At 37.6% G+C, this 23,187-nt stretch overlaps 1 protein-coding gene across 3 annotated transcripts; it reads left to right on the forward strand.

Annotated features, from left to right (window-relative positions):
- Window positions 1-13,462: 13,462 nt before the first annotated feature.
- Window positions 13,463-18,231, forward strand: LOC135713443 (ankyrin repeat domain-containing protein 27-like). 3 transcript variants are annotated; one of them, XM_065236557.1, is made up of 4 exons: window positions 13,463-13,771; window positions 13,852-13,950; window positions 14,013-15,033; window positions 16,366-18,231. In XM_065236557.1, the coding sequence occupies exons 3-4, from the start codon at window positions 14,016-14,018 to the stop codon at window positions 18,057-18,059; spliced, it is 2,712 nt and encodes a 903-aa protein (XP_065092629.1). In that variant the 5' UTR covers window positions 13,463-13,771; window positions 13,852-13,950; window positions 14,013-14,015; the 3' UTR covers window positions 18,060-18,231. The 3 variants fall into 3 exon arrangements, with proteins under 3 accessions (XP_065092629.1, XP_065092631.1, XP_065092630.1); XM_065236559.1 differs by having other exon boundaries at window positions 13,463-13,767; XM_065236558.1 differs by lacking the exon at window positions 13,463-13,771 and having other exon boundaries at window positions 13,794-13,950.
- The last annotated feature ends 4,956 nt before the right edge of the window (window positions 18,232-23,187 follow it).

The following is a 23,187-nucleotide window of genomic DNA, read 5'->3' on the forward strand; positions in this document are numbered from 1 at the left end:
ATGGTCTAACAATCCGCTTTGGGCAACTACGCTCTGCTACCACAGAATGTGCAGAATTCTTTAAAGATTGTTGTCACGTCGAAGTAGAATTTGGGAAACACAGTTCTTTTAGCAATTCCTTTGCCTATATTTTCAGCAGTAATGCTTTAAAGCTAAAAAAGTATAATTTCTGTTAGTTAACATAAACTTAGGTTCGCAGATTTTAAAGCTCACAATTCTGGTGACCCTATTCGCCTTATCTACTTCTAGCGGACAATTGTGCTCGTTGTTTATATTTCCTGTATTTTGTAATCAATTTTATGTTATAGTTAAACTAGTTCATAAGGCATGTACCATAATTTACTTACGATTTTAAGAGGATTTGCATTAATAGATAATTCAATATTTATTCGATTAGGATAACAAATTATCTGTGTTTGTCATATCCTGAAATTGCTCGTAAGTTTTAGTGTATAATTCATATTTATAATTATTAATTTACTCACAACAAATTCTAGTGTGATCAAATACATTTGCAATCTATAGTAATAAATTTTAACTACACCAAATCAGTTTTTGGTTTTTAATATAAACAACGTACTGAGCCGCACAATCCAATCGTGTTTTCCTTTGTATTTCGCTAAATCATTCCTCTTGACAGTGCTCATCAATCTATTCATGACCTGTCTAGTTGACATCTCCGTTCATCTACTGGATTCGGGAAACCTTAATTCCCTATGGAAATTAGTAAGGGGTGTAGTGACGCTCGTTACGCTTTCGCCAACAAAACTGTTATTTAAATTGATTAGATTTTTTTACAAAGATGGGCACCACCGACCAGCTAGGCATTTTATTTTGATGGATCTCAGTAAAAAACTTGCCGAGATGCAGCAAAATTTACGTTTGTTAGCTGAAATCTCGGATAGATTCCCGTTTTTTAGCTGAATCTGGGCAAGTTGTTCACTGAGATTCGGCAAAATAAAATGCCGAGCTGCTCGGCGGTGTCCATCTCGGCAAAAAAAATCTAAGTGTAAATTGTAAATTCACAAAGTTTTTGCTAAGTACAAGCAAAGAAAATATTGCCGCTTCAGAGAAAATAATGTGACGCAACTGACAGCCAATGCTATTTATTAAGGGCCACCCACATTAGATCCGGATCTGAAGCGTTGCGACAAAGTGACAGCTAAATCTATTGCATAACTGTCAAATTTACGTCAACGCAACGCTAACGGATCTAAGGCTTATAATCTGACACCAAATGCTATTTTTTCTCTTATTTGGCAATATTCACATATTACTGAAAACCGTGATCAATTTGACCCCGGTTTTCGGTACTTATTGTTTAAGCACCAAGTTTTGAAAATAATTAATTAATTAATTTAGCTTTATTTAGGAGGCTTTCAGCCTTAGGCTGGTTCGCCTCCAACCGTTTTGAAAATATGCATTAAATCGAAAATGTGGATACTGTGTAGGGGTGCTATTTTTTCATGTATTTTATCCAAAGTCCCCATATAAAATTCAAACAGCGCCAGCTCATCTTACAACCAAATGTGTTGAAACTTTCACAGGGTGGCCACTGAATTAAGATTTTTAATTCCCAGTTGTCCATGATAGTTATTTTTTCAGTTTGATAAAAACAACTAGATTTGAAAGATGAAAGATAATGAGAGCTATTATTTTTTAAGAATACTGCACATATTGAAATCAAAATTTCACGACAACCGAAAATTGTCAAGATCTAAGGATGAAAAATTATTTCAGACTTTGGACTTTGAAACATTTTCAATATTCTAGAATTTGAATTTGTTTTTTACTTTACATTTCAAAAAAATTTGAACTAAGGATTTTCGGGCCACTGAACTTAAGATTTGTAGAGGATATGCTCCTATAGTTGCGGTACGTTAGAAGCGTTAGGTTCCTATAGTTGTGCATTGAGACTCAATACACAACTATAGGAACCTAACGCTTCTAACGTATCGCAACTATAGGAGCGTTTTCCCTAATTCCAATTTTTTCCCCGATTATCTACGGAATTTTTCCCGTGTTGATAAAAACAGCTAGATTTGAAAAATATCTAACCAGAACTTTCGAAATCCGAAGATTCTGGTGTTTTCATCATACGGAAAAGTTTGTATATTTGGAGCTATTATTTTTTGAACCATTTTTTTAATTCGGGACTAAGGATTTCTTCTCCAAGATCTCAGATATTATGGACGAAGACAAAGGTCTTCAATCCTCATGAATTGAATTGCTGATCCTGGATTAGGAGACAATTGTAAGATCTCAAATGAAGAAAATGATCTGGAAGTTCACAAAATTTTCAGGATTCTTCAGAATTTGACTTCGAAAAATGAGGAATATCCTAGACATAGAATTTATTTTTCAAGAGTCTAGGACCTCTACAATTCTAATTCCAATTTTCATATAGTTGGCTCTAGGTGAAAATAAAAGTAAATGAATAAATATCCTGAAATACCGAACAAATATTGAAGGTCCTGGACGCATCAAAACATTTCAAAATTCAGGCACAAAAAACCATCAAGATCTTGAGTTATGAAAAAATATGAAAAACTCAGAACCTAGATAAATTGTCAAAATGAATTAAAATAAAAGTAGTTAAACAAAATATTTAAAGGACGCAATAAAAATTTCCGGTTATTTCCTGTTTTTTTTTCCGGTTGTTCTCAATTCCCGGTGGCCACCCTGGATTTATTTTTCAAGATCTCGAATGCCATGTCAACTAAGACAAATTTGTATGATCATTAATCCTCATGACGTGATCCTGGAGTCTCTCTGATGAAACAAAAAAATATCCCAAACGAAAAAAGAAAAGATCTCAAACTTTACATAACTTTCAGAATTCTGAGGCTTAATTGAAAATCTCAGAATATAAAAAAAAAACGAACAGAAAATTTAAAAAAAAATCCAAAACATCGAAAAAGTACAGATCTTGGATTTAGAATAATGAGGATGCGATCAAATTCACGGTAATTTCCCGGTTGTTATCAATTTCCGGTTGATTTCCAGTTGATTTCTGGTTGATTTCCGGTTAAATGGCCACCCTGAATTTTTTTTTCAAGATCTCGGATGTCATGAAATAAGACAAATTTTTATGAACTTCAATCCTCATGACGTGTATCCGGATCCTAGAGTCTCTCCAATAAAACAAAAAAAAAATATCTCAGACTTTACAAAACTTTCAGAGTTCTGGGGCATAATTGGAATCCCCAAAATATAAAAAAAAACCGAATAGATAATTTTTAAAAATCCCAAACTTTGAAAAAGTACAGATCTTGGACATAGAAAAATGAGGACGATCATAGACATAGAATTAATTTTTCAAGATTCTAGGACCTGAATAATTTAAATTTTCATATTCCGGCACTCCGAAAACATTTAGAGATCTCTGATTTGGAAGAATTTTTAAGATCCAGAACAGATAAAAACATTTCAAAATGCAGTTACTTAAAAAAAAAAATCACGATCTTGAACGATGGAAAAATTTCAAAAATAAATTTTCCAAATAAATTAAGATTTAAATAGATAAGCAAATTATTTTAAAGATGAGGTCAAATTCCCCGTTGTTCTTCCGGTGGTTTATTTGATATGCATTAAAAAATAACTTAAAATACAATAGCAGGGCTGGTAGCGATCACTGCTGTCAGAAATAGTGATTTTAGTGACCATGTTGAATAAATAATTGACCAAATAGTGACTTATAGTTGTGAAAATAGTGACTAAAAAGTGACATAAGAGAAGGCGCATCAAATGAATGTTTGATGTTTTAGACTTATTCAACACGCATGAACGATATGAACCTTTAAAGCGAAAGATTCAATAGAAAGTTAATAACCAAACCCACGTGTAGTCTATTAGTTTATTAGTTACTAACTTCAAAAATCTGGAAAACCGGGAATCCTTAGGAAATTTCTTGTTTCCTTAAAATACCTGGAAGTCTCAAATAATTAAAAAAAACAATGTTACTAAAGATAATTCAAGGAAAATAATGAATTTTAAAATACAACCATTTAATTTTTCTCGTTATTTTCATTCACACTTGGAACTTTAAAGATTCACAGTGGATTAATCTTCAGTAAGAAAAAAAAAATTAAAAAGAATGCTTTTTGAAGACCACTGTCCTTCTGTGAAGTTTCCGAAGTTTTTCTAAATTTATGGAACATTTGTGCTCCCGCAATTTTCATGGAATTAGAACGAAATAATTAATATAGTTCTAGGATTTTCACTGAAGGCCTCAAAATTTTTCTGAAGTTCATAAAACTTCCCTAAATTATCGACACTAATTTAAAACTTCTCCAATAGTCTAGACTTTCCTGGTGCCTAAACGATTACTAAATTTTCTTGAAGTTCTCTAGACTGCCCTGAATTTATCAGTATTTTTTTAAGAACCCGCAACTTTACTAAAATTAATTGATTTGCCTGGAAGTTTCGAAAATTTTCCTTGAGTATTATAACCATTATTAACACTCACTTTTCCCTGAGCTTATCTATGCTTACCTGAAATATTATGAAATATATTCATAATTCCCTGACGCTTCTGACGTTTTAGGATTCTTGGAATACCCTATAATTTCACGGAACTCAACAGATTTGCTTAAGTTAATGGGATTATTCTGAAGTTATCTGATCGTCCTCGAAGGACTCGGAAGTTCGCTGAATATCATTAAACTATCTAAGCATATCTAAATTTATTACTCTGGAATTTCTTGAAGATATCGCTGCTTGCTAAAAGATCTCGCTTTTTGACGTAGGACTACGTCTTTGATTTCTATATGGGGGTACACTTTGTGAAAACCGAAAATGGAACATGTAACAAATTAAGAAAGATTTTGAACGTTAATAACTCAGCTGCCCCTGATCCAATTTCAATAATTTTATCACCAATCGATCAGAAATATGGCTACACATCGATAACAATGCTTCCGAATGTTGATTTTCAACAAAAAAAACTATTGAAAAACTGGTAAATGTCCAGCATTGTCCAAAAGCGTCAAATTAACTAACAAATTCACCAACTACCTACATGCATATGCTGCTTCCCAAGCACAGTCGTCAGAGAGTAGTATGTAGACGAAACAAGTCGAAGTGGCATTCGCCGTCGATCCTCGGGCATGTGCGAATAGGGAGGATGAAATTGCGTAATATTTTGCACACTCATCGCCATATTCAGAACCACACGCTCCCAACGATCACACCACTGTGTGGTGGTGTTCGGTCGTCGAAATTAGTAGAAGCAGTAGCAGCAGTAGCAGTGCTTTCGGCGTGTGGCGTTGAAAATTGTTCTCCAGTAACAACGAAAGGCTGCCTGCAAGCAGCGAGCTGCAGAGCCCACATAGGCAACCATCAAAGGAGGAAGAAGCTGCACCGCTATGCTATGGATCGGAATCAGTAGCTCTTCGTGAGTCGCTGCGGGTCAGTCATCTATGCCAAGCGTGTCATCCTGAGTGTACCCCATTAGGCATAAATACGTTAGGCATACGGACGTTAGGCATACGGACGTTAGGCATACGGACGATAGGCATAATGGACGTTAGGCATAAAGTCATTAGGCATAATGGACGTTAGGCATAATATTCGTTAGGCATAATGGACGTTAGGCATAAAATACCTTGCTGCTGTGTAACTCTAGAAACCTGTTTCGAGCATGGTAAACAATGCTTAACTTAAACTAAGCGTTGAATAAAAAATGATACAAGTTAAACAAACATAGTTTATTTAATAAGTTTGGAATCCATTATTTATCAAATCATAAGTGACGTAGCTACATATTTTCTCAGATCCAAGATTAGGAGCGATAGCGGTTAAGTAATCTGGCAATGAAAACTCAGCATAGTTTTGAACTATATATTGAAATCAATCGCATCTAGAAATAAAAATATCACACATTTGTTGTAATATATTCTTACACACATATTGCAATTGTCAAAGAAGAAAAGGTTTTCCTCAAAGAAAAGCTCATGAAATAAAGAATGGTCAATTCTGTGATTTTTCATTTAATAACAAAAAAACAGCTAACTTGAATAAAATATGATGCCAAAGAACAGCTCATGAAATGAAGAATGGTGAATTCTGTGGTTTTTCATTCAATAACAAAAAGACATACCTGCTGCTGCCAGGATTTCCTGCCATACTTTTCGATACAACGATTCTGTTTTTGTTGTCATCAGAATGAATACTAGCCGAACCGTCTGCTGATGTAAAGGAGCGATACTTCCATGAACAGTGACGAGTTGCCGAAACAAACAAGGAACTGTGGCAAACGTACCATCTGTAACCTAATACTTTGCCTGTCCAAGACGTCGCAAGTTTTCATGAGTTCCAAAAATTAGGGCTCTTTCATTATTGTCACCGAAGTCAGCAATCAATAGACGGTCCCCATTATCATCCTTCTGGAATACATTGGGTAGATTATGCCTAACGTCCATTATGCCTAACGTCCTTTATGCCCAACGTCCATTATGCCTATCGTACATTATGCCTAACGTCCATATGCCTAACGTCCGTATGCCTAACGTCCGTATGCCTAACGACCGTATGCCTAACGTCGTGTACCCACAAAACGGTCCTTTTCAGGGCCACCAAAAATTTGTTAAAGAGTATTATTTGGACATTGGTCAAGGTCATCAGTTCCCGCAAGCAGCTAGGTATCAAGGCTCGACCTGGTATCTATAGAAGGTGTGGAATTGTAGGCCTGAATAGATTGGTGCAATTAGTTTTTCCTCGGCTTTCATTCGCAAAACCACAAAATTACCTTGAATACGGGGGGTTCTCATTGGATGAAAGTGACCGTGAAAGAAGACACTAAAATAGATTTTTTTTTTCTTCCGACCGTTTCATCTTAGTATTCATCTTTGGCAGGAGTGCTTTCAACAACGAAAGGCTGCCTGCAAGCAGCGAGCTGCAGAGCTCATATGAGCAACCATAGAGAAGGAGGAAGAAGTCCCACCGCTAGGCTAGGATCGGAATCAGTAGCTCGTCGTGCTCAGCTCAGCATTACTCAACCATCACTACAAAACGGTCCTTTTCAGGACCACCATAAATTTGTTAAGAGTATTATTTGGACATTTTTCAAGGTCATCAGTTGCCGCAAGCAGCTAGCTATCAAGGCTCAACCTGGTATCTATAGAAGGTGTGGAATTGTAGGCCCGAATGTATTGGTGAGATTAATCATCGTCCGACCATTTTCCAGAACACACTGGTAGGAAGTGTTATAAATCCAATAGAATTTGAGAGAAGTGGGAATAATTCGCTTTGGGTGTATATTCAGTCCCCAGAAAGCCAATAAAATCATATTTGTGAGAAAATTAGCTCTCACGAGTTCCATCTCTCGAAGTCCTTCCTTTTTTACATATTCTGTACAAACGATACTTTCTGCCCCGCCCTATTCACATAATTCGGAAGGAAATCCTGTGAGGGGTGAATTGAATACACTTTAATACCAAAATGCACAAAACTTAAAAATTCATAAATATAAAAAAAAAAATCAAAATACATCTTTTAAAGTAGGGTAGATGAATTGAAAATACTCAAATTGACAGTCCCTTGGCTTCTCTTCATCAACTTTCTCTTTGAAATAAATACTACAAATTTGATACGCTTACAAATAAAAAAGGTAAGAGTTAAGATAATTGATGATTGATCAATTAAAAGAACTAAATGTTCACATTTGTTCCGTCCACTAGCGGTCCTACGTCAAGCTTCCGTTCGTGCCCCTGGGCACAGACCCTTCTACTTTTTTTTATTACTGGAACTTCGTTGATGTTCTCTAATTAACTTAGCTAAATTTTCGCATTTTTTTTAAATTCTTGAAATCTTACCTATATACCTTTAAAATACTCTCACGTTTCCGGATGTTCATAAAGTTTTCAGGAATTCTCTCGGAGCTTTGCAGAAGTTTTCGGAAATCCACTGAGTTTCTCGAAACTTCTTTAAGGTTTATAATATTTCCTTGAAATTATTTGAACTGCCCTTTGATTCTCTGACCTGTCTTGATGTTCTCGAAGCTTCCATAAAGCTCTTAGTTCTATTGAAGATCTCGGTTCTGCTCGGAAACAAGTAGAATTCCCGTAAACACCTTTAAATTTACCTGAATTCTCTGGACTACTGTGAAGTTTCTGAAATAATTCTGGAGTTTTCATAAATTCTCTGAAAATCTCTGTACTTCCCCGAAATTCGCGGAACATCTTAAGGGTTCCCGATTGGGTTTTCAGCACATCATGTAGGGTAAAAGTTGGCTTCGGCAATACCTTAACCTATTATCGTCAGGGGGTAAACAAAGTCCTAGAGCACTCAAATTTGGCCAATAGTTGCTCAGAAACACAATGTATCTACATGCCAAAATAGAGCTCTCAAGGACGTTGTTTACCCCCTGACGATAATAGATTAAGGTATTGCCGAAGCCAACTTTTCCCCTAACTATCTTCCATTTATATAAATTTACGATTATAGATTTTTAATCGATCTAGCTTCTCTGAGGTGCTTAGAACTTCTTAAAAAAATTGCACAATACCCCTAAAGTTTTCTAAATTTATCAAGTTCGCTTGGCGCCTGTGAAGTTCTCTGAAATTTTAGGAACTTCATAAAAATTCCTGAAAAGTCTCGAATGCTAAAATAACCGCTTTGCGTGTTAACTTCCCTTATGTTCCCTGCAGTTTTTTATAGAGCTTCACTGAAATTCTCAGCATTTCCTTTCATTCCTCAGAAGTTCTCCAAAGTTCCTACAATTGTTGTAAAGTTAATGGAACTGCATTGAAGATCTCTAGTCTTTCATAAAGTTAATTACGAACTTGAAATAAATCATTTATTATTTTTTTACTTATTTCTGGAACTATGAAAATATTCAATATCTTGAACGTGTACATGGAATACGAATCTTCAAGACATTTAATATTTTTAGATCTTGGACTTACTTACTTGGAAAACTAAGGTAATTTTATCCATAAAAATGAGAAGACATCCTGTATATAGAGAAAGACGATTAAACGTCACAACGCAAAGAATAATCAATTTTGAAATAAATTCACGCTAAAAAAGGGGAAAATAGTTACTTTAGTGACTTGGCCTTAAAAAAGAGACTTTTTAGTGACTGACTTGAAAAAAGTGACCAAGTCACTAAAAAGTGACTCGCTACCAGCCCTGAATAGTTAAATTGAATAAACAAGAACAGCTGTTGCTAACATGCTTAAGAATGGGAAGTGGCTTATTAATAGGTATTAATCTGTTCACTCGATTTTAGACAAATGGCTATTTTATCCCATAAGCGCCCTGGACATTGGCAAAATCTTGTGGTAGTTTGATTAGGCTGCATTTGTTTCGAAGTTTTTGAACGACAAGCGTTATTTTATTATCTAATTTTAGGGTTAGTTTTGAAGAAATACGAAGCACATTGACCCCTTCGCGTATTTAACCCCAAATAATTATCAAGTACAAGACCGGCAGTGAAAATAAAAACAAGAAGTCTGAAAACTTCAACGTTTCGTCATGGACCCAAAACGCCAAGTGTATCATGAATATTGGGTTCAGAGTTCGAAGGAGTCACGGATGCGGAGGTGAATGCGATGTGTCAAACACAAACTTCACAATCTTTTCTTGTTGCATACACAAACAAAATATTATCATTATATCTTTTTTTTTCGAGAGTTGACCAACTGCAGTTTTAATATTCTAGAATCTCGGTTGGGCTCTCCATGCGATACAATACTAACAGACGACTCGAGCTATGGTACTCGCTAGGTCACTTTTCCAATGTTCTACAGAAAAATTTAGAATTATGGTTATCCGAGATTATTGAAAGAAAAAAGTTAAGGGGCTGACAAAATCGGGTCACTACTGTATTTAAAATAAATAAATGTATTCTTATCTTTTATGGTTGTTTGATTATTAATTGCTATTATTACCTGCTTAGAGTTGGCTCCTTTAAAATACTGTGTAGAATTTACCTCATTATGCCTCAGCTCCATCGATTTTCGTTCCTGCGTGGTTTTTGTGATATACCCACTCTCGACATATTACCCTGTAGTACGACTTGGGCGTGCATCATGCAAGTAACTCATCTCTCGTCAAGATGATGGGATATGGAGTGATGATGAAAGGATATAGAAAACAAATGAAAGAACAGAGGGAAAGATATTAGTATTGGTTACATAAACCCCTTCCCCCCACACACAACAAAAAAGAAACATAGATGCACAGACAAACAGAAATAACACATTTAATATTTCTCTCCACAAAACATAGTCACTAAAACACTACCGCCATCTGTTGAGTATCATGTGATGGATAGTACGCTGAACAGATGCCGGTAGTGTGCAGACGTCAAACGCAAGGGAACCGACCTTGCGCGCCACAGGTGGCGGAACCACCAACCAAAAACACTCAAATTGACCGTCGAATGCGTGTTCGATGAACAACCTACGAGTGTTATGTCTGTTTGTCGGTGATAGATGGGTTATTAGGAAAGTACAACCGTACAACTACGTTATAACTATTAGCGCAATGAATGAACGTAAGTTTCGGGGTCATGTTAGTGATAAAGTTTTGTTAGTATTGACCCGTATTCAGCCCTGTCATTCACTCCAACACTAGTCGCAGGTAGAAATACTCAGAGGGAGAGATGGGCGGAGAAAACAAAATACAATTCGGCAGCAGGGATTTGTATCTAAATTATCTTGCAACCCTTGCTAAAACTTAGCATTTCACATGACTTTTACTTTTGATTCGATTTACGTGTAAATTAATAATTGATTGCATCGCAATATTTTGCTCATTTTTTGGTGCCATTAATTAACCAACTAAGATCAATTAATCAATAGAGCTAGAATATTGCTTTTGATTCCAAAAACTAGTTGAATTTGAGAAGCACACGAAACATAAAGGTGATTGAATTTCTATTCGATTGCAATACTCTCAAATGTAATCTAGTAAGAATAAAAAATCCTCAGAAAAAAAATCTAATGGGAATGTTCGTTTGGCTCAGATTTTGACAGTTCATTTGGCTCAAAACATTTTCTCCGCTCATCTCTCCTTCTAGTATTGGCGTTGACGGCGACTCTGTAGCTCTTTACTCCTATGAGAAAATCCATAAGCAAACGTCAGACTGTGCGTAAAACATGGCGGACTTTGTACTATCCTTTCACTCCACCGAAAATTCCCATAATAGTACGTTCAGACTACAGAGTTATAACATGTTATAGCGCTATCTTGATGGTGGTTTCTGTGTTGCAATTATTTGACAACCGTTATAACATGTTATAACTGCTCAGTCAAGGCATAAGAAACTATCTAAATTTGCTGGAAGAGCAAATTTTTCGACGGTGCCGTCAACGCCAATTTCTAGTCGCAGGCAGTTGTTGTTAGGACATGCGATACTGTCACTGCTACCACAGACAAACAGACATAACACATTGAATATTTCTCACTGTTAAGTATCGTCGCTATAACATTACCGCCATCTGTTGAGTACACTGTGGTGGGCACTACACTGAACAGATGGCGGTAGTGTGTAAACGTCAAACGCAAGCGAATTGACTATGCGCGCCACAGGTGGCGGTACTACCAACTACGATACGTTTAAATTGTCCGTTAAATGCTTGTTCGATGAACAACTTGCCAGTGTTATGTCTGTTTGTCTGTGCTGCTACTATGTTAGATGTATGACCCGTCAAGTTTGCTGGCGCCGCTGGTGTAGTGGTAAGCGTGACTGCTTTCTAACATCCCGATGGGTCTGGGTTCAATCCCAGCCGAGGTCGGTGGGATTTTTCTGAGGCATAAAAATCTCTGGTCACGTCTTCCTTCGGAAGGGAAATAAAGCCGTTGGTCCCGGCCCATGTGTGTTTGAATGGGTGCGATATCCTACGCAGGTGTGGAAGCTGCCTTCCTGCACATTTGGTTGCCGTCAATGGATGGCAATCGATGTCCGTCGGTGATTGGCACTAGATTGCGGAACAGAGAACGACGTTAAATAAAGGAAAGAAGAAGAAAAAGACCCGTCAAGTTTCGAAGTGCAAAAAAAAACTAAAAAAAACTGTTAGAACTTTCTTCTAAATTTACTTTACACTCAAAGCAAACTATTTACCGTAGCATTACAAAAGGGAATTTAAAATTACTTTTTTTATGCCAATATTATAATTATGATAAAACTACAATTTACGGCTCCGTGAAATTAACCCGCTTGAACCTTTCAAATCAATGAACTGGAGAAAAACTAAAATTTTAACAAATTGCAAAAAAATCATAGCAACGCTTGACAAATCATCAACAAGCCCCTCATCCTTGGACAGGGAAATATTATCATTATGTCTTATTATTCCATAATTTCATAAAACATTTGTTTGGCCAAAGATGCAAAACTTTGGAACCAAATAAATTTAAAAAAAATCTTGCTGCCGATAGACTCAATTATTTCGAAAAACAATGCATAGTTAAAATCACAATCCTAAACTAAAGAATTATTTATTTTTGGGTAGTGGTAAAATTCCAACAAACTTTTGATCCGCTACATCACAACCGGCATCACTAGTGTGCATCTTTCAAAACGTAGAGATACAGACAAGCCCTGAGATCTGGTTGCAGTTAAGCAATGTTCAAGGTTATGCCAATGCCCAGGGTACAGGTAATATATTACTAATTTGATCTATATTTTACTTATATTCGAATTAACCAGCTATATATTAATCGACACAAACCCCCCTCCCTTGTCTCTTCCCTTATGGCAGCTAATTTACTAATATTGAGATGGGGTCTTGCCGATACGTTACCCTACCGGTGATGTCAACGTGGCTCGCCCTGTTTCACATTCGTGGATTACACAGAACTTATTTAACCTGGTGGTATTAAAGATGCTGTGATGCCACCCCCTGTCAACTGAAATATCATAAACGGTGCCTAAAAGCATCGGATACCTGACCTTTGACCTCCTTCTATACTACACAATCACAATCACAATGGACATGTAGCATTTTCAACATGCAGATGTGACATGAAGTTTTGACAAAATCAATAACTACTTTTTATGTGATTTAATTTAACAGTAAGTGTTCCCCTAACACACATGTATTAACAATATCAAAATGGTTCTGGTTGGCATATAATTTTGTTTCTTCTTCTTTGGAACTTTAGGACTTTTAATAGGTAAAGGTTAAGGTATTGCCAAAGCCATCCTTTACTCTATTTAAACTACCAAACATGCTTGCTAAAAAAAACGTAAGATTATATATTTATAAAAGCAAATCAAATTGAATTTTTGAACACAAACTGCCTTCATAATTAATACCTCATACCATCTATGCAAGTTGAACCAAAAATTGTACGCAGCACCCTACTTCCATCAGTCTGTCACTCATGACGGTACTGTACTGCCCATTATCGCAAATCAGTCCCACCTTTGCTTGATTTTCTATTCATATGGGACAATTATGCAATTATTGGTTGTGTACAGCTGATCACCAGCCATGACTTTGTTATTACTTTGTGAAATGTATAGCATGGTTAATTTCAGTACCACCAGTACGCATACTTCTATAGCACATGCCATAGGCAAAAACATAAGATTAGCAGTATTGAATCATCGTTATCAGTATTATAGCATAGGTGCAATTGAAGTTCAAGTTAGAGGACTTAGCAGTACGATTTGAAGAAGCAGAAACAACGACTACACGAGCTAGGCAAATGCCTTTCTTCGCTGTAGGTATGATGCAAAACAACATGGGTGTGTAGGAAATCGAGTGTAGTTGTACGATTACACTATACAGCCAGTCGAGCTCTCCCCAGTAGGTAGGTAAGTGGTATCGAACTAAAAGAACGCAGTAGAAACACAAGGAAGACTTAGAAATGTCTCGGTACATATATCAATTTCAGGTCGCTGATTAATGTAGTTCTGTGGTTTTCGTCACCGAAAGTGGATTCCATTTTAACGAAAATGTGATTATTCTTGTCAAGGATAAAAATTAACGATTGGTAAGATAATAAAAATGAAATAAATATTTTGGCATGAATACTAAAGCGATACGCATCGGCAGACAATGGACGTTCAGTACGATGAAGACCTTTCACAGAATCCTTTCTATCGGAAACTTCAAACAGATCATCAGATCTTTTTGGAGACGGCCCCGATTGAAGGTTGGATCATTTGTGTACCCCGCAGTGGAACCATCAACGACAGATGTTTAGTGGATCAGGAATTCCTGCTAGCTCAAATTCTAGTTCCGAACGAAGAGCTTCCCGAAACGCATTTTACAAATTTGAGCTGTGTCGATATACGATTGCATGGGCGTCAACTGATCACTGGTGGAATACAAGCGACGATCCTTTTCGAAGAAGTGTTCTACACGAATGGTTTGAAGTTTAAAGTGTGGTGTATAGAGCGACCATTGTGTGATACGCGACCGTATGGCATAATCGTAGAAGATGAATTCGGGAGATTAACCACCATCAAGAAGCTCCAAGATGCAGTCGAATTTATACGATCAGTGGCTAAGCCACGATACGTGTTCTCCAAAATTGACACAGCAGTTCAAAGTTTCATGAAAAATAAATCAGACTTCACCAAATGGAACCTCAAACAGTACAAGGAGGACGTGAAAAAGTTGTACATTCAATGTTTGGAGATAGTGCTTCAAAACCGGAAATTGAAAGATCGATGCCAAAAGGATGCTCATCTCAAGCACAATGTTAAGCTTGCTGTGGAAACCTATATGATGGACAAGCTGTATGATCACGTGAAAGATGTGATCAACGTGTGCCAGCAGGAGCAGGTGGAAAGCTTTAACAAAACCATTCGGAACCTGTCGGACATCCACATCACGGAGATGAAGCTGAAGCGCAGCTACGCTGACGTAATCCCCATCGTAAAGAAAGAGTTGTTGAGGATCGACGACTGCCGCACAGCCATTGATAAGAGCAGTTGTTTGAAGAAAGCTTTCGAGATAATTGCTCGCGAGCATGCCGGAGCTGCTTGGGGAAAAAACAATGGCGAGCTGAAGCTGATGACGACCACCGATGATGTTATTCCTCTGTTGATATTCGTTATCACCAAGACCGGTGAGTGTTACAATGTTAGGATAGCATACTGCGAATTTTATATTATAATGAGTCATGGGTATGCTATCGGTTTGGATTGTACCGCTATTGTCAGCATGGCGCTAGTTTCCTAGGGGTAGGCAGTTGATCGTTAGAATGGGAAAATAAACTTTTGTTAATTTTGAGTTAATTCTGAGGAGAATTCCAAGGGAAATTTCTTGGAAAACTAGAGGCAATTTCCTAGATAATTCAGATAAGCATTCAAAGCCAGCTATGAGGTGAACTCCAAGGTCTGGGTAGAATTTCATGGTTTCTAAATTCTAAAGGATTTAGCGTCGATGTCCCCAATATCTGCCTAAGTGTCCCTAAAGTTGGGCCCATGCATAAAATCCGAAGTATTTTTTTAACAACTTGTCATTGGCAATCTTAAATATCCATTAGAGTTAGTGAGCCAATTAAGGCATATGTACACTAGTACTTGCACTGGCAATAGCAATAGGCACTAGCACCACTGTTCGGGACCTAATACCACTGCGACCAGTAATTTGATCTATTGCAGTATATCCCGTGTCCTTAGTTTAGTGCTTGTCGTATTACTCCACCACTATTGAGAAATGATGAAGTATTCGATTTTTTTTACAGTTGTCATTCTTGCATTTATCGCAAGGATTCGACTCTAATTGAAAGGTCCCGCTATTTATACCCTTTGGAGTTTTTAAACACCCTCTAAAGGCGCGCCCTTTGGCAGTCAACATTGGATTCCTTAGCAACAACATTAAGGAATGACGGCGATAATGACCATGCATTAGAACTCTAGTCTTAACCACTTCAACCTAGGGAACAACGAATAGAATATTAGGAATCACATAGATGAAGACTAACTAACTCATTTTTTCCTTGTTTCAAGATCATCCTCGGTGGACAAAGCCGAGTCTTGTCACTATCAACAAGGCATAAAAAGTAACAAGGACTAAGATGTGTTCCTTTGATTACTGTAAAATCCTGTTCCCCTAGTTTGAAGTAGCCAGGACTAGGAATCGGTGGTAGATCTTACATCCCGTAACGTACCACGAAAAGGTGATCTACCCACGTTACGGGGTCACATAGGGCATAACTAGTATACATGCCGAAATTGGAGCAAATTTTAAGTAGTTCGATAACTGGTTCACTTCATCTAGTACTGCCCAGATTTGATATAGCCCATTTTACCTAATATTCTCCCTATACTGAAAAAAAAAACTAGATATTCATGTCGGTTTCAAATCCACCTTAAAAAATTATAAATAATTGCTGGAATGCTAGAAAATTATCCAAATAATGATTACTAAATCGTGTATTTGTATCTTCTCGTAGGTCTAACTAATTGGATCATGAATGTAACGTTTCTCAAAGAATTCCAACTCAACGACCCGTCATCAACAGTGCCTCAAAAGGATAAGCACGGCCAGAACAACTATCTTATCACAACACTGGAAGCCGTAATCGTCTACATCAGCTGCTGCAGTATCGAGCGTTCCCAGCGTTTGGGAATCGATATCATGTCCGATGAGGACATACAAATGAAAAAGTACTGCGAAATGAGTTTCAAAAATGCCGATCAATTCCTCAATTACCTATTCACGCTGATGAAGAACAATGAGGAAGAGGAAATATTGAACATATTCCAAGATTTCAACAACAACAACAGCAGTTTAAACTTCGAATCCAAAAACAAAAAGTGTCACCCTCTCTGCAGTTGCATGAGATGTGAATCGATGCCCTACTTACCGCACATAGACGATCGCAACCAGAACGGCTTGGCCGCGATTCATCTTGCGGCGACACTGGGCAGTCCAAAATTGCTCACCCTCATTCTGAATCTTAAACCGAATGTTGACGCGGTGGATGCAAAGAACTGGACTGCGCTGCACTACGCTGCTGCCAATGGACATCAGAATTTGCTTTTGCTTCTTCTGCATGCCGGAATCAATATCAACAGCACGAGCAACGACCAACATACATCCCTTCATTTAGCCTGTCTAAACGGTCACAGTGGATGTGTCAAGGCCTTGCTCTACTTTTCGGAACACATGAAAATACATGTCGATATCGACGCCCAAACGCAACTCGGTCAGACTGCACTGCACTACGCTTCCAAATGGGGATTTTCAGATATCGTTGAAACGTTATTGGAACACTCTGCTACCGTTAACGTAGCGAATCGAGTTGGTGCAACGCCCCTAAAATACGCCCACAATTCCAAGATCATGAAAATGTTGAAAGACGCTTACGCTGATCAACAAAAACGACGAAAGTCCTCCGACTTGAGTCCTGTTGGAAACGAAGAATACGTTCTTATATCCGATGAAGATCTCTTGGACAACGAAACCTTCGTGGAATATCGGAACATTGAAGAGATGAAACGAATCGACAAAGCCATCACTGCAATAGTAGCCCACGATACCAAATTAGCTTGCTATTACCTAGGGCTAGAAGTCTTCCCACCAACTCCAATGATTAACACGTCCGCTCCGAAAGACTACTCATCCGAAAAAGTTTGCCATCCGCTGTGTACATGCCAGCGATGCCTCAACGATTCGGCAGATTTCTACACCCTTCTTAGGAAACCATTCACTTCCAGCCCGAAAAACACCAGCAAGATCAATCTCAACGCCACCAACGGCGACGGATGCACCGCTCTGCACGTAGCGGCGATGAGTGGCAATTTGGACATGATCAACATTCTGCTGGATCATCGCGTCAGTGTATCCGCCAGGACTAAATCCGGCTGTACCGCGCTCCATCTGGCCTGTCGCGAACGGCGACTGAATGTGATCAAACTACTTCTGAGTCGCTGTCGGAGCGACGAAATTGTCGACCTAAAAGACTGCCGTGGTGACACCCCGCTGCACTACGCGGTCGAACAGAATCAACTACGCATAGTGGAGATTCTGCTCAGTGCCAAAGCTGACAAGAGTCTACGGAACCTGGCCGGCCAGCGACCGATCGACATCGCTCGGGAACGACTATTTTTCAATGTGATCAATGTACTTGAAAGGAAGTGGTAATTTGCCCAAACGCCTCTGCGAATGGAACTTCGTCACAATATCTAATTTATTGCAATGTAACATATCTGTTGAAATCTTTCTAGTGAGATAGAGATATATACATTCTTAATGTGTTACAAGTTACAGATTTTTCGGTCTTTAAATAAAATAGAATTTACAACGCTAGTTCAAACGACGGTCTTTCCAATTTTTTTAAAAGAAAAATCCCATGCAACAGACCTCAGAAATGTCTTGAAATTCTGCTCATAATTATCTTGGAGTTCTCTTCTGAATTCTTCTGACAATTTACTTGGCATACTTCTTATAATACTTTAGAAACTTGGCTCTAAATGCCCTTGGAATTATCCTCGGTATTCCCTGAAAACTCTTCTGGTGTCTTTTTGGAATTGTACCTAATTGTATTTTTTTTTTAAAGCAGGGTTACTTCCACTCACTTGCTATAGAAAATTGTTTTTTAGAATTATGAAAACATTAGATGTTAAAGTGATAATTAGTACTTGTAAGCTACAAGAAGAGGTCGTGAAGTGTGTGTTTGACTCATAAAATCTGTCAATTTCGCTTTCAGAGCGTTACAATCAGCGATCTTATGATTCGCGAGCGTTCACTCAGAGTGAGCGCTCACGAATCGTAAAATCGCTTATTGTGACGCACTGAAAGCAATATTGACAGGTTTTATGTATCAAACACATTCTTCACGACGCCTACTTGTAACTTACAAGTACTAATTATCACTATAACATCTAATGTTTTCATAATTCGGAAACACAATTTTTTATAGCAAGTGAGTGGAAGTAACCCTGTTTTAAAGTCTTTATTATAGAGATTTTTAGCCGAAGGCTAGTTCATCTCTCCTAATTGGGTTCTTTAATTTTGAAAACATATATCGGTTTTTATATATTTTCTGAAAGAGCTTTGTTTTCTGAGCACAGCGATATTTTTTTCGAACCCACACACCTTCATCTCGATTTTTAAATCAAGATTTAAAGCATAATAATAACTTTACTGTTTGACACTAAAGTGACAAACTGACAGCTCGCTCCTATACAAAGTGATACCGAGGGGTGCTAATAAGGTGATTTTTGCAAATGTAATCGTTCTTATTTAAAATAGTTCCAGTGTACCGAAATTGATGAAATTTTGGGTATGGGTTCCATTTTTAATGCAGATTACGAATATGCATTTACCTCAATACCCTTAAAGAACCCAATTGTAATTGATCAATTTAGATGGTCAAATTTTGAACCCACCAAAGCATGCTTTTGGCGCCACTGTATATGGACGATCAAATTTAAAATACTGTGGTAGCCACAGCATAGTTCTGTCAAAACCACAGCATTTTTATTGATCCATGTAATTGTTCAGTGCATAAACCGTGCCTTCCGCGGTGTACCTAGGGATCAACCCCCTTTTTTTTTTTTTTTTTTATACAGGGGGGAATCTGCTCCCAGACACCTGAGAAGATAACTCAGGGTGTGGGGATGGGAGAAGTAGCGCTCCCGACCCACTAAACCTTACCCTGTGCTCTTGGCCCTTGCCCTCCCCGGAACCGCCCGAAAGCATTACATCATGGGAGGGGGCCGGTTGCGCTATGGCGCATCACACTAGTGTCAACAATCAATACGAAACTAACGATTTTAAATTGGCTCACCACTTTAGTAGCCTATTGGTCCCAAGCAAACGATTAACGTACCCTATTCTAGTTGAAATTCTATTACTACACTATGTTTGTTTTGATTCGCTATGAAAGTTTGACAGATAACATCAGGGGTGTGTGGATTCATGCAGAACATGCAGGGGTGAGTGAAATAGCTTGGGACTGCTTGGGACCGTTGTTCTGGTACTGAGTGAGCCAAAAATAATAATGATTTTCTTCGGGACCCAGTGGTCTTAGAGTTACCTCTATGCTATTACCATAAAAAAAAGAAAACGAAAATGTAATTTTTGAGCCTTTTTCCCAAAAGAAAATTTGACAGCTATAGTCTGCTAAATTTTGAGATTATAGCGAGATGTCGTCAAATTGTAAAATCAACACTTATTAGTGTTTATGTTGTTTTAATGCATCCAAAACATCAGTTTTGCAATAAACGCCAACATTACCTAACGGAATAATTGATCAGACCATTATTCCGCAAGGAAAGTGAAATTGCATTCAGAATGCGCCACCTTCATGTCGATCACGATACTAATGTAATCGATGCCCCGTAACGTGGGTAGATCACCTTTTCGTGGTACGTTACGGGATGTAAGATCTACCACCGATTCCTAGTCTTGACTACTTCAAACTAGGGGAACAGGATTTTACAGTAATCAAAGGAACACATCTTAGTCCTTGTTACTTTTTATGCCTTGTTGATAGTGATAAGTCCTCGGGTTGCGTGGACCGAGGATGATCTTGAAACAAGGAAAAAATTAGTTAGTTAGTCTTCACTAACAAATGCTAAAGGAAAATAATTTCTTTAGCATTCCGTGTCCTATCCCGTAGCACGTAAAAACGTCATTACTTTTCAGCTGCGTACCAGGCTTTAGTAGTAGTAAAATTATGTTTATTTCTGTTGATTATGGTAGTACATTGATTTATCATTTTAATTGATTAGCCTACTTGGCTCTTCATCTTTATTTAATTTGATATTCTAATTTAATATTTGCGTTTTTTCAACTAGTTTACAGAATATCCCTTTGGGGATGTGTTTTATTTGAATTGAAAAAAGTGATAACCTACCTAACTACGAGTATAACTTAACCTAACGTGCTAGATCACGTATGATCTGATGATTTGATCTCAGACAGGTGTCTCTGAACCTTTCCAGCGTACCAGGCTTAAAGGGCAACAAAATATTGACAAGGGCGAGAGTGTTTTAACCAATCCACTGCCAAGAAGGAGGGTTGCTGAAGCCACCACCATTGGTGGTGTCAGCACTGTACCCTACAATGTTTGTTTATATTGCATTGACGACACTTAAGCCTGGTACGCAGCTGAAAAGAAAACGGAAAAGTAATTTTTGAGGATTTTTCCCAAAAGAAAATTTGACAGCTATAGCAACAATCAATACGAAACTAACGATTTTAAATTGGCTCACCACTTTAGTAGCCTATTGGTCCCAAGCAAACGATTAACGTACCCTATTCTTATTGAAATTCTATTACTACACTATGTTTGTTTTGATTCGCTATGAAAGTTTGACAGATAACATCAGGGGTGTGTGGATTCATGCAGAACATGCAGGGGTGAGTGAAATAGCTTGGGACTGCTTGGGACCGTTGTTCTGGTACTGAGTGAGCCAAAAATAATAATGATTTTCTTCGGGACCCAGTAGTCTTAGAGTTACCTCTATGGCTATAGTCTGCTAAATTTTGAGATTATAGCGAGATGTCGTCAAATTGTAAAATCAACACTTATTAGTGTTTATGTTGTTTTAATGCATCCAAAACATCAGTTTTGCAATAAACGCCAACATTACCTAACGGAATAATTGATCAGAGCATTATTCCGCAAGGAAAGTGAAATTGCATTCAGAATGCGCCACCTTCATGTCGATCACGATACTAATGTAATCGATCTTTCCTTTACCGATTTCTTTTGAACTGCGTTGGGTCAAGAAATGCTGAGGAAAAGTAATTTTTTTTGCATTCCGTGTCCTATCCGGTAGCACATAAAAACGTCATTACTTTTCAGCTGCGTACCAGGCTTAAAGCCTGGTACGCAGCTGAAAAGAAAACGGAAAAGTAATTTTTGAGGATTTTTCCCAAAAGAAAATTTGACAGCTATAGGCAGCTAAATTTTGAGATTATAGGGAGATGTCGTCAAATTGTAAAATCAACGCTTATTAGTGTTTATGTTGTTTAAATGCATCCAAAACATCAGTTTTGCAATAAACGCCAACATTACCTAACGGAATAATTGATCAGACCATTATTCCGCAAGGAAAGTGAAATTGCATTCAGAATGCGCCACCTTCATGTCGATCACGATACTAATGTAATCGATCTTTCCTTTACCGATTTCTTTTGAACTGCGTACTGGGTCAAGAAATGCTGAGGAAAAGTAATTTCTTTTGCATTCCGTGTCCTATCCCGTAGCACGTAAAAACGTCATTACTTTTCAGCTGCGTACCAGGCTTTAAGCCTGGTACGCAGCTGAAAAGAAAACGGAAAAGTAATTTTTGAGGATTTTTCCCAAAAGAAAATTTGACAGCTATAGTCTGCTAAATTTTGAGATTATAGGGAGATGTCGTCAAATTGTAAAATCAACACTTATTAGTGTTTATGTTGTTTAAATGCTTCCAAAACATCAGTTTTGCAATAAACGCCAACATTACCTAACGGAATAATTGATCAGACCATTATTCCGCAAGGAAAGTGAAATTGCATTCAGAATGCGCCACCTTCATGTCGATCACGATACTAATGTAATCGATCTTTCCTTTACCGATTTCTTTTGAACTGCGTACTGGGTCAAGAAATGCTGAGGAAAAGTAATTTCTTTTGCATTCCGTGTCCTATCCGTTAGCACATAAAAACGTCATTACTTTTCAGCTGCGTACCAGGCTTTAAGCCTGGTACGCAGCTGAAAAGAAAACGGAAAAGTAATTTTTGAGGATTTTTCCCAAAAGAAAAGTTGACAGCTATAGTCTGCTAAATTTTGAGATTATAGCGAGATGTCGTCAAATTGTAAAATCAACACTTATTAGTGTTTATGTTGTTTAAATGCATCCAAAACATCAGTTTTGCAATAAACGCCAACATTACCTAACGGAATAATTGATCAGACCATTATTCCGCAAGGAAAGTGAAATTGCATTCAGAATGCGCCACCTTCATGTCGATCACGATACTAATGTAATCGATCTTTCCTTTACCGATTTCTTTTGAACTGCGTACTGGGTCAAGAAATGCTGAGGAAAAGTAATTTCTTTTGCATTCCGTGTCCTATCCGGTAGCACATAAAAACGTCATTACTTTTCAGCTGCGTACCAGGCTTTATGCGTTAAAAAAAATTCTTATGTGAATAATCATTAATGAAGCTTGAATTTTTCATGATTAGCTTGCCTAATTTAAAAATTAATATAATAAATATTTAATTCCTATGTACGCGCTTGTAGATCATTTATCACGATTATTTTGCCGCGCA

The sequence above is a fragment of the Ochlerotatus camptorhynchus genome, unplaced genomic scaffold (assembly GCF_037179485.1).
Source record: "Ochlerotatus camptorhynchus isolate MF236.1 unplaced genomic scaffold, CSIRO-AGI_Acam_v1.1 ptg000556l, whole genome shotgun sequence".
NCBI classification, from domain to species: domain Eukaryota; kingdom Metazoa; phylum Arthropoda; class Insecta; order Diptera; family Culicidae; genus Ochlerotatus; species Ochlerotatus camptorhynchus.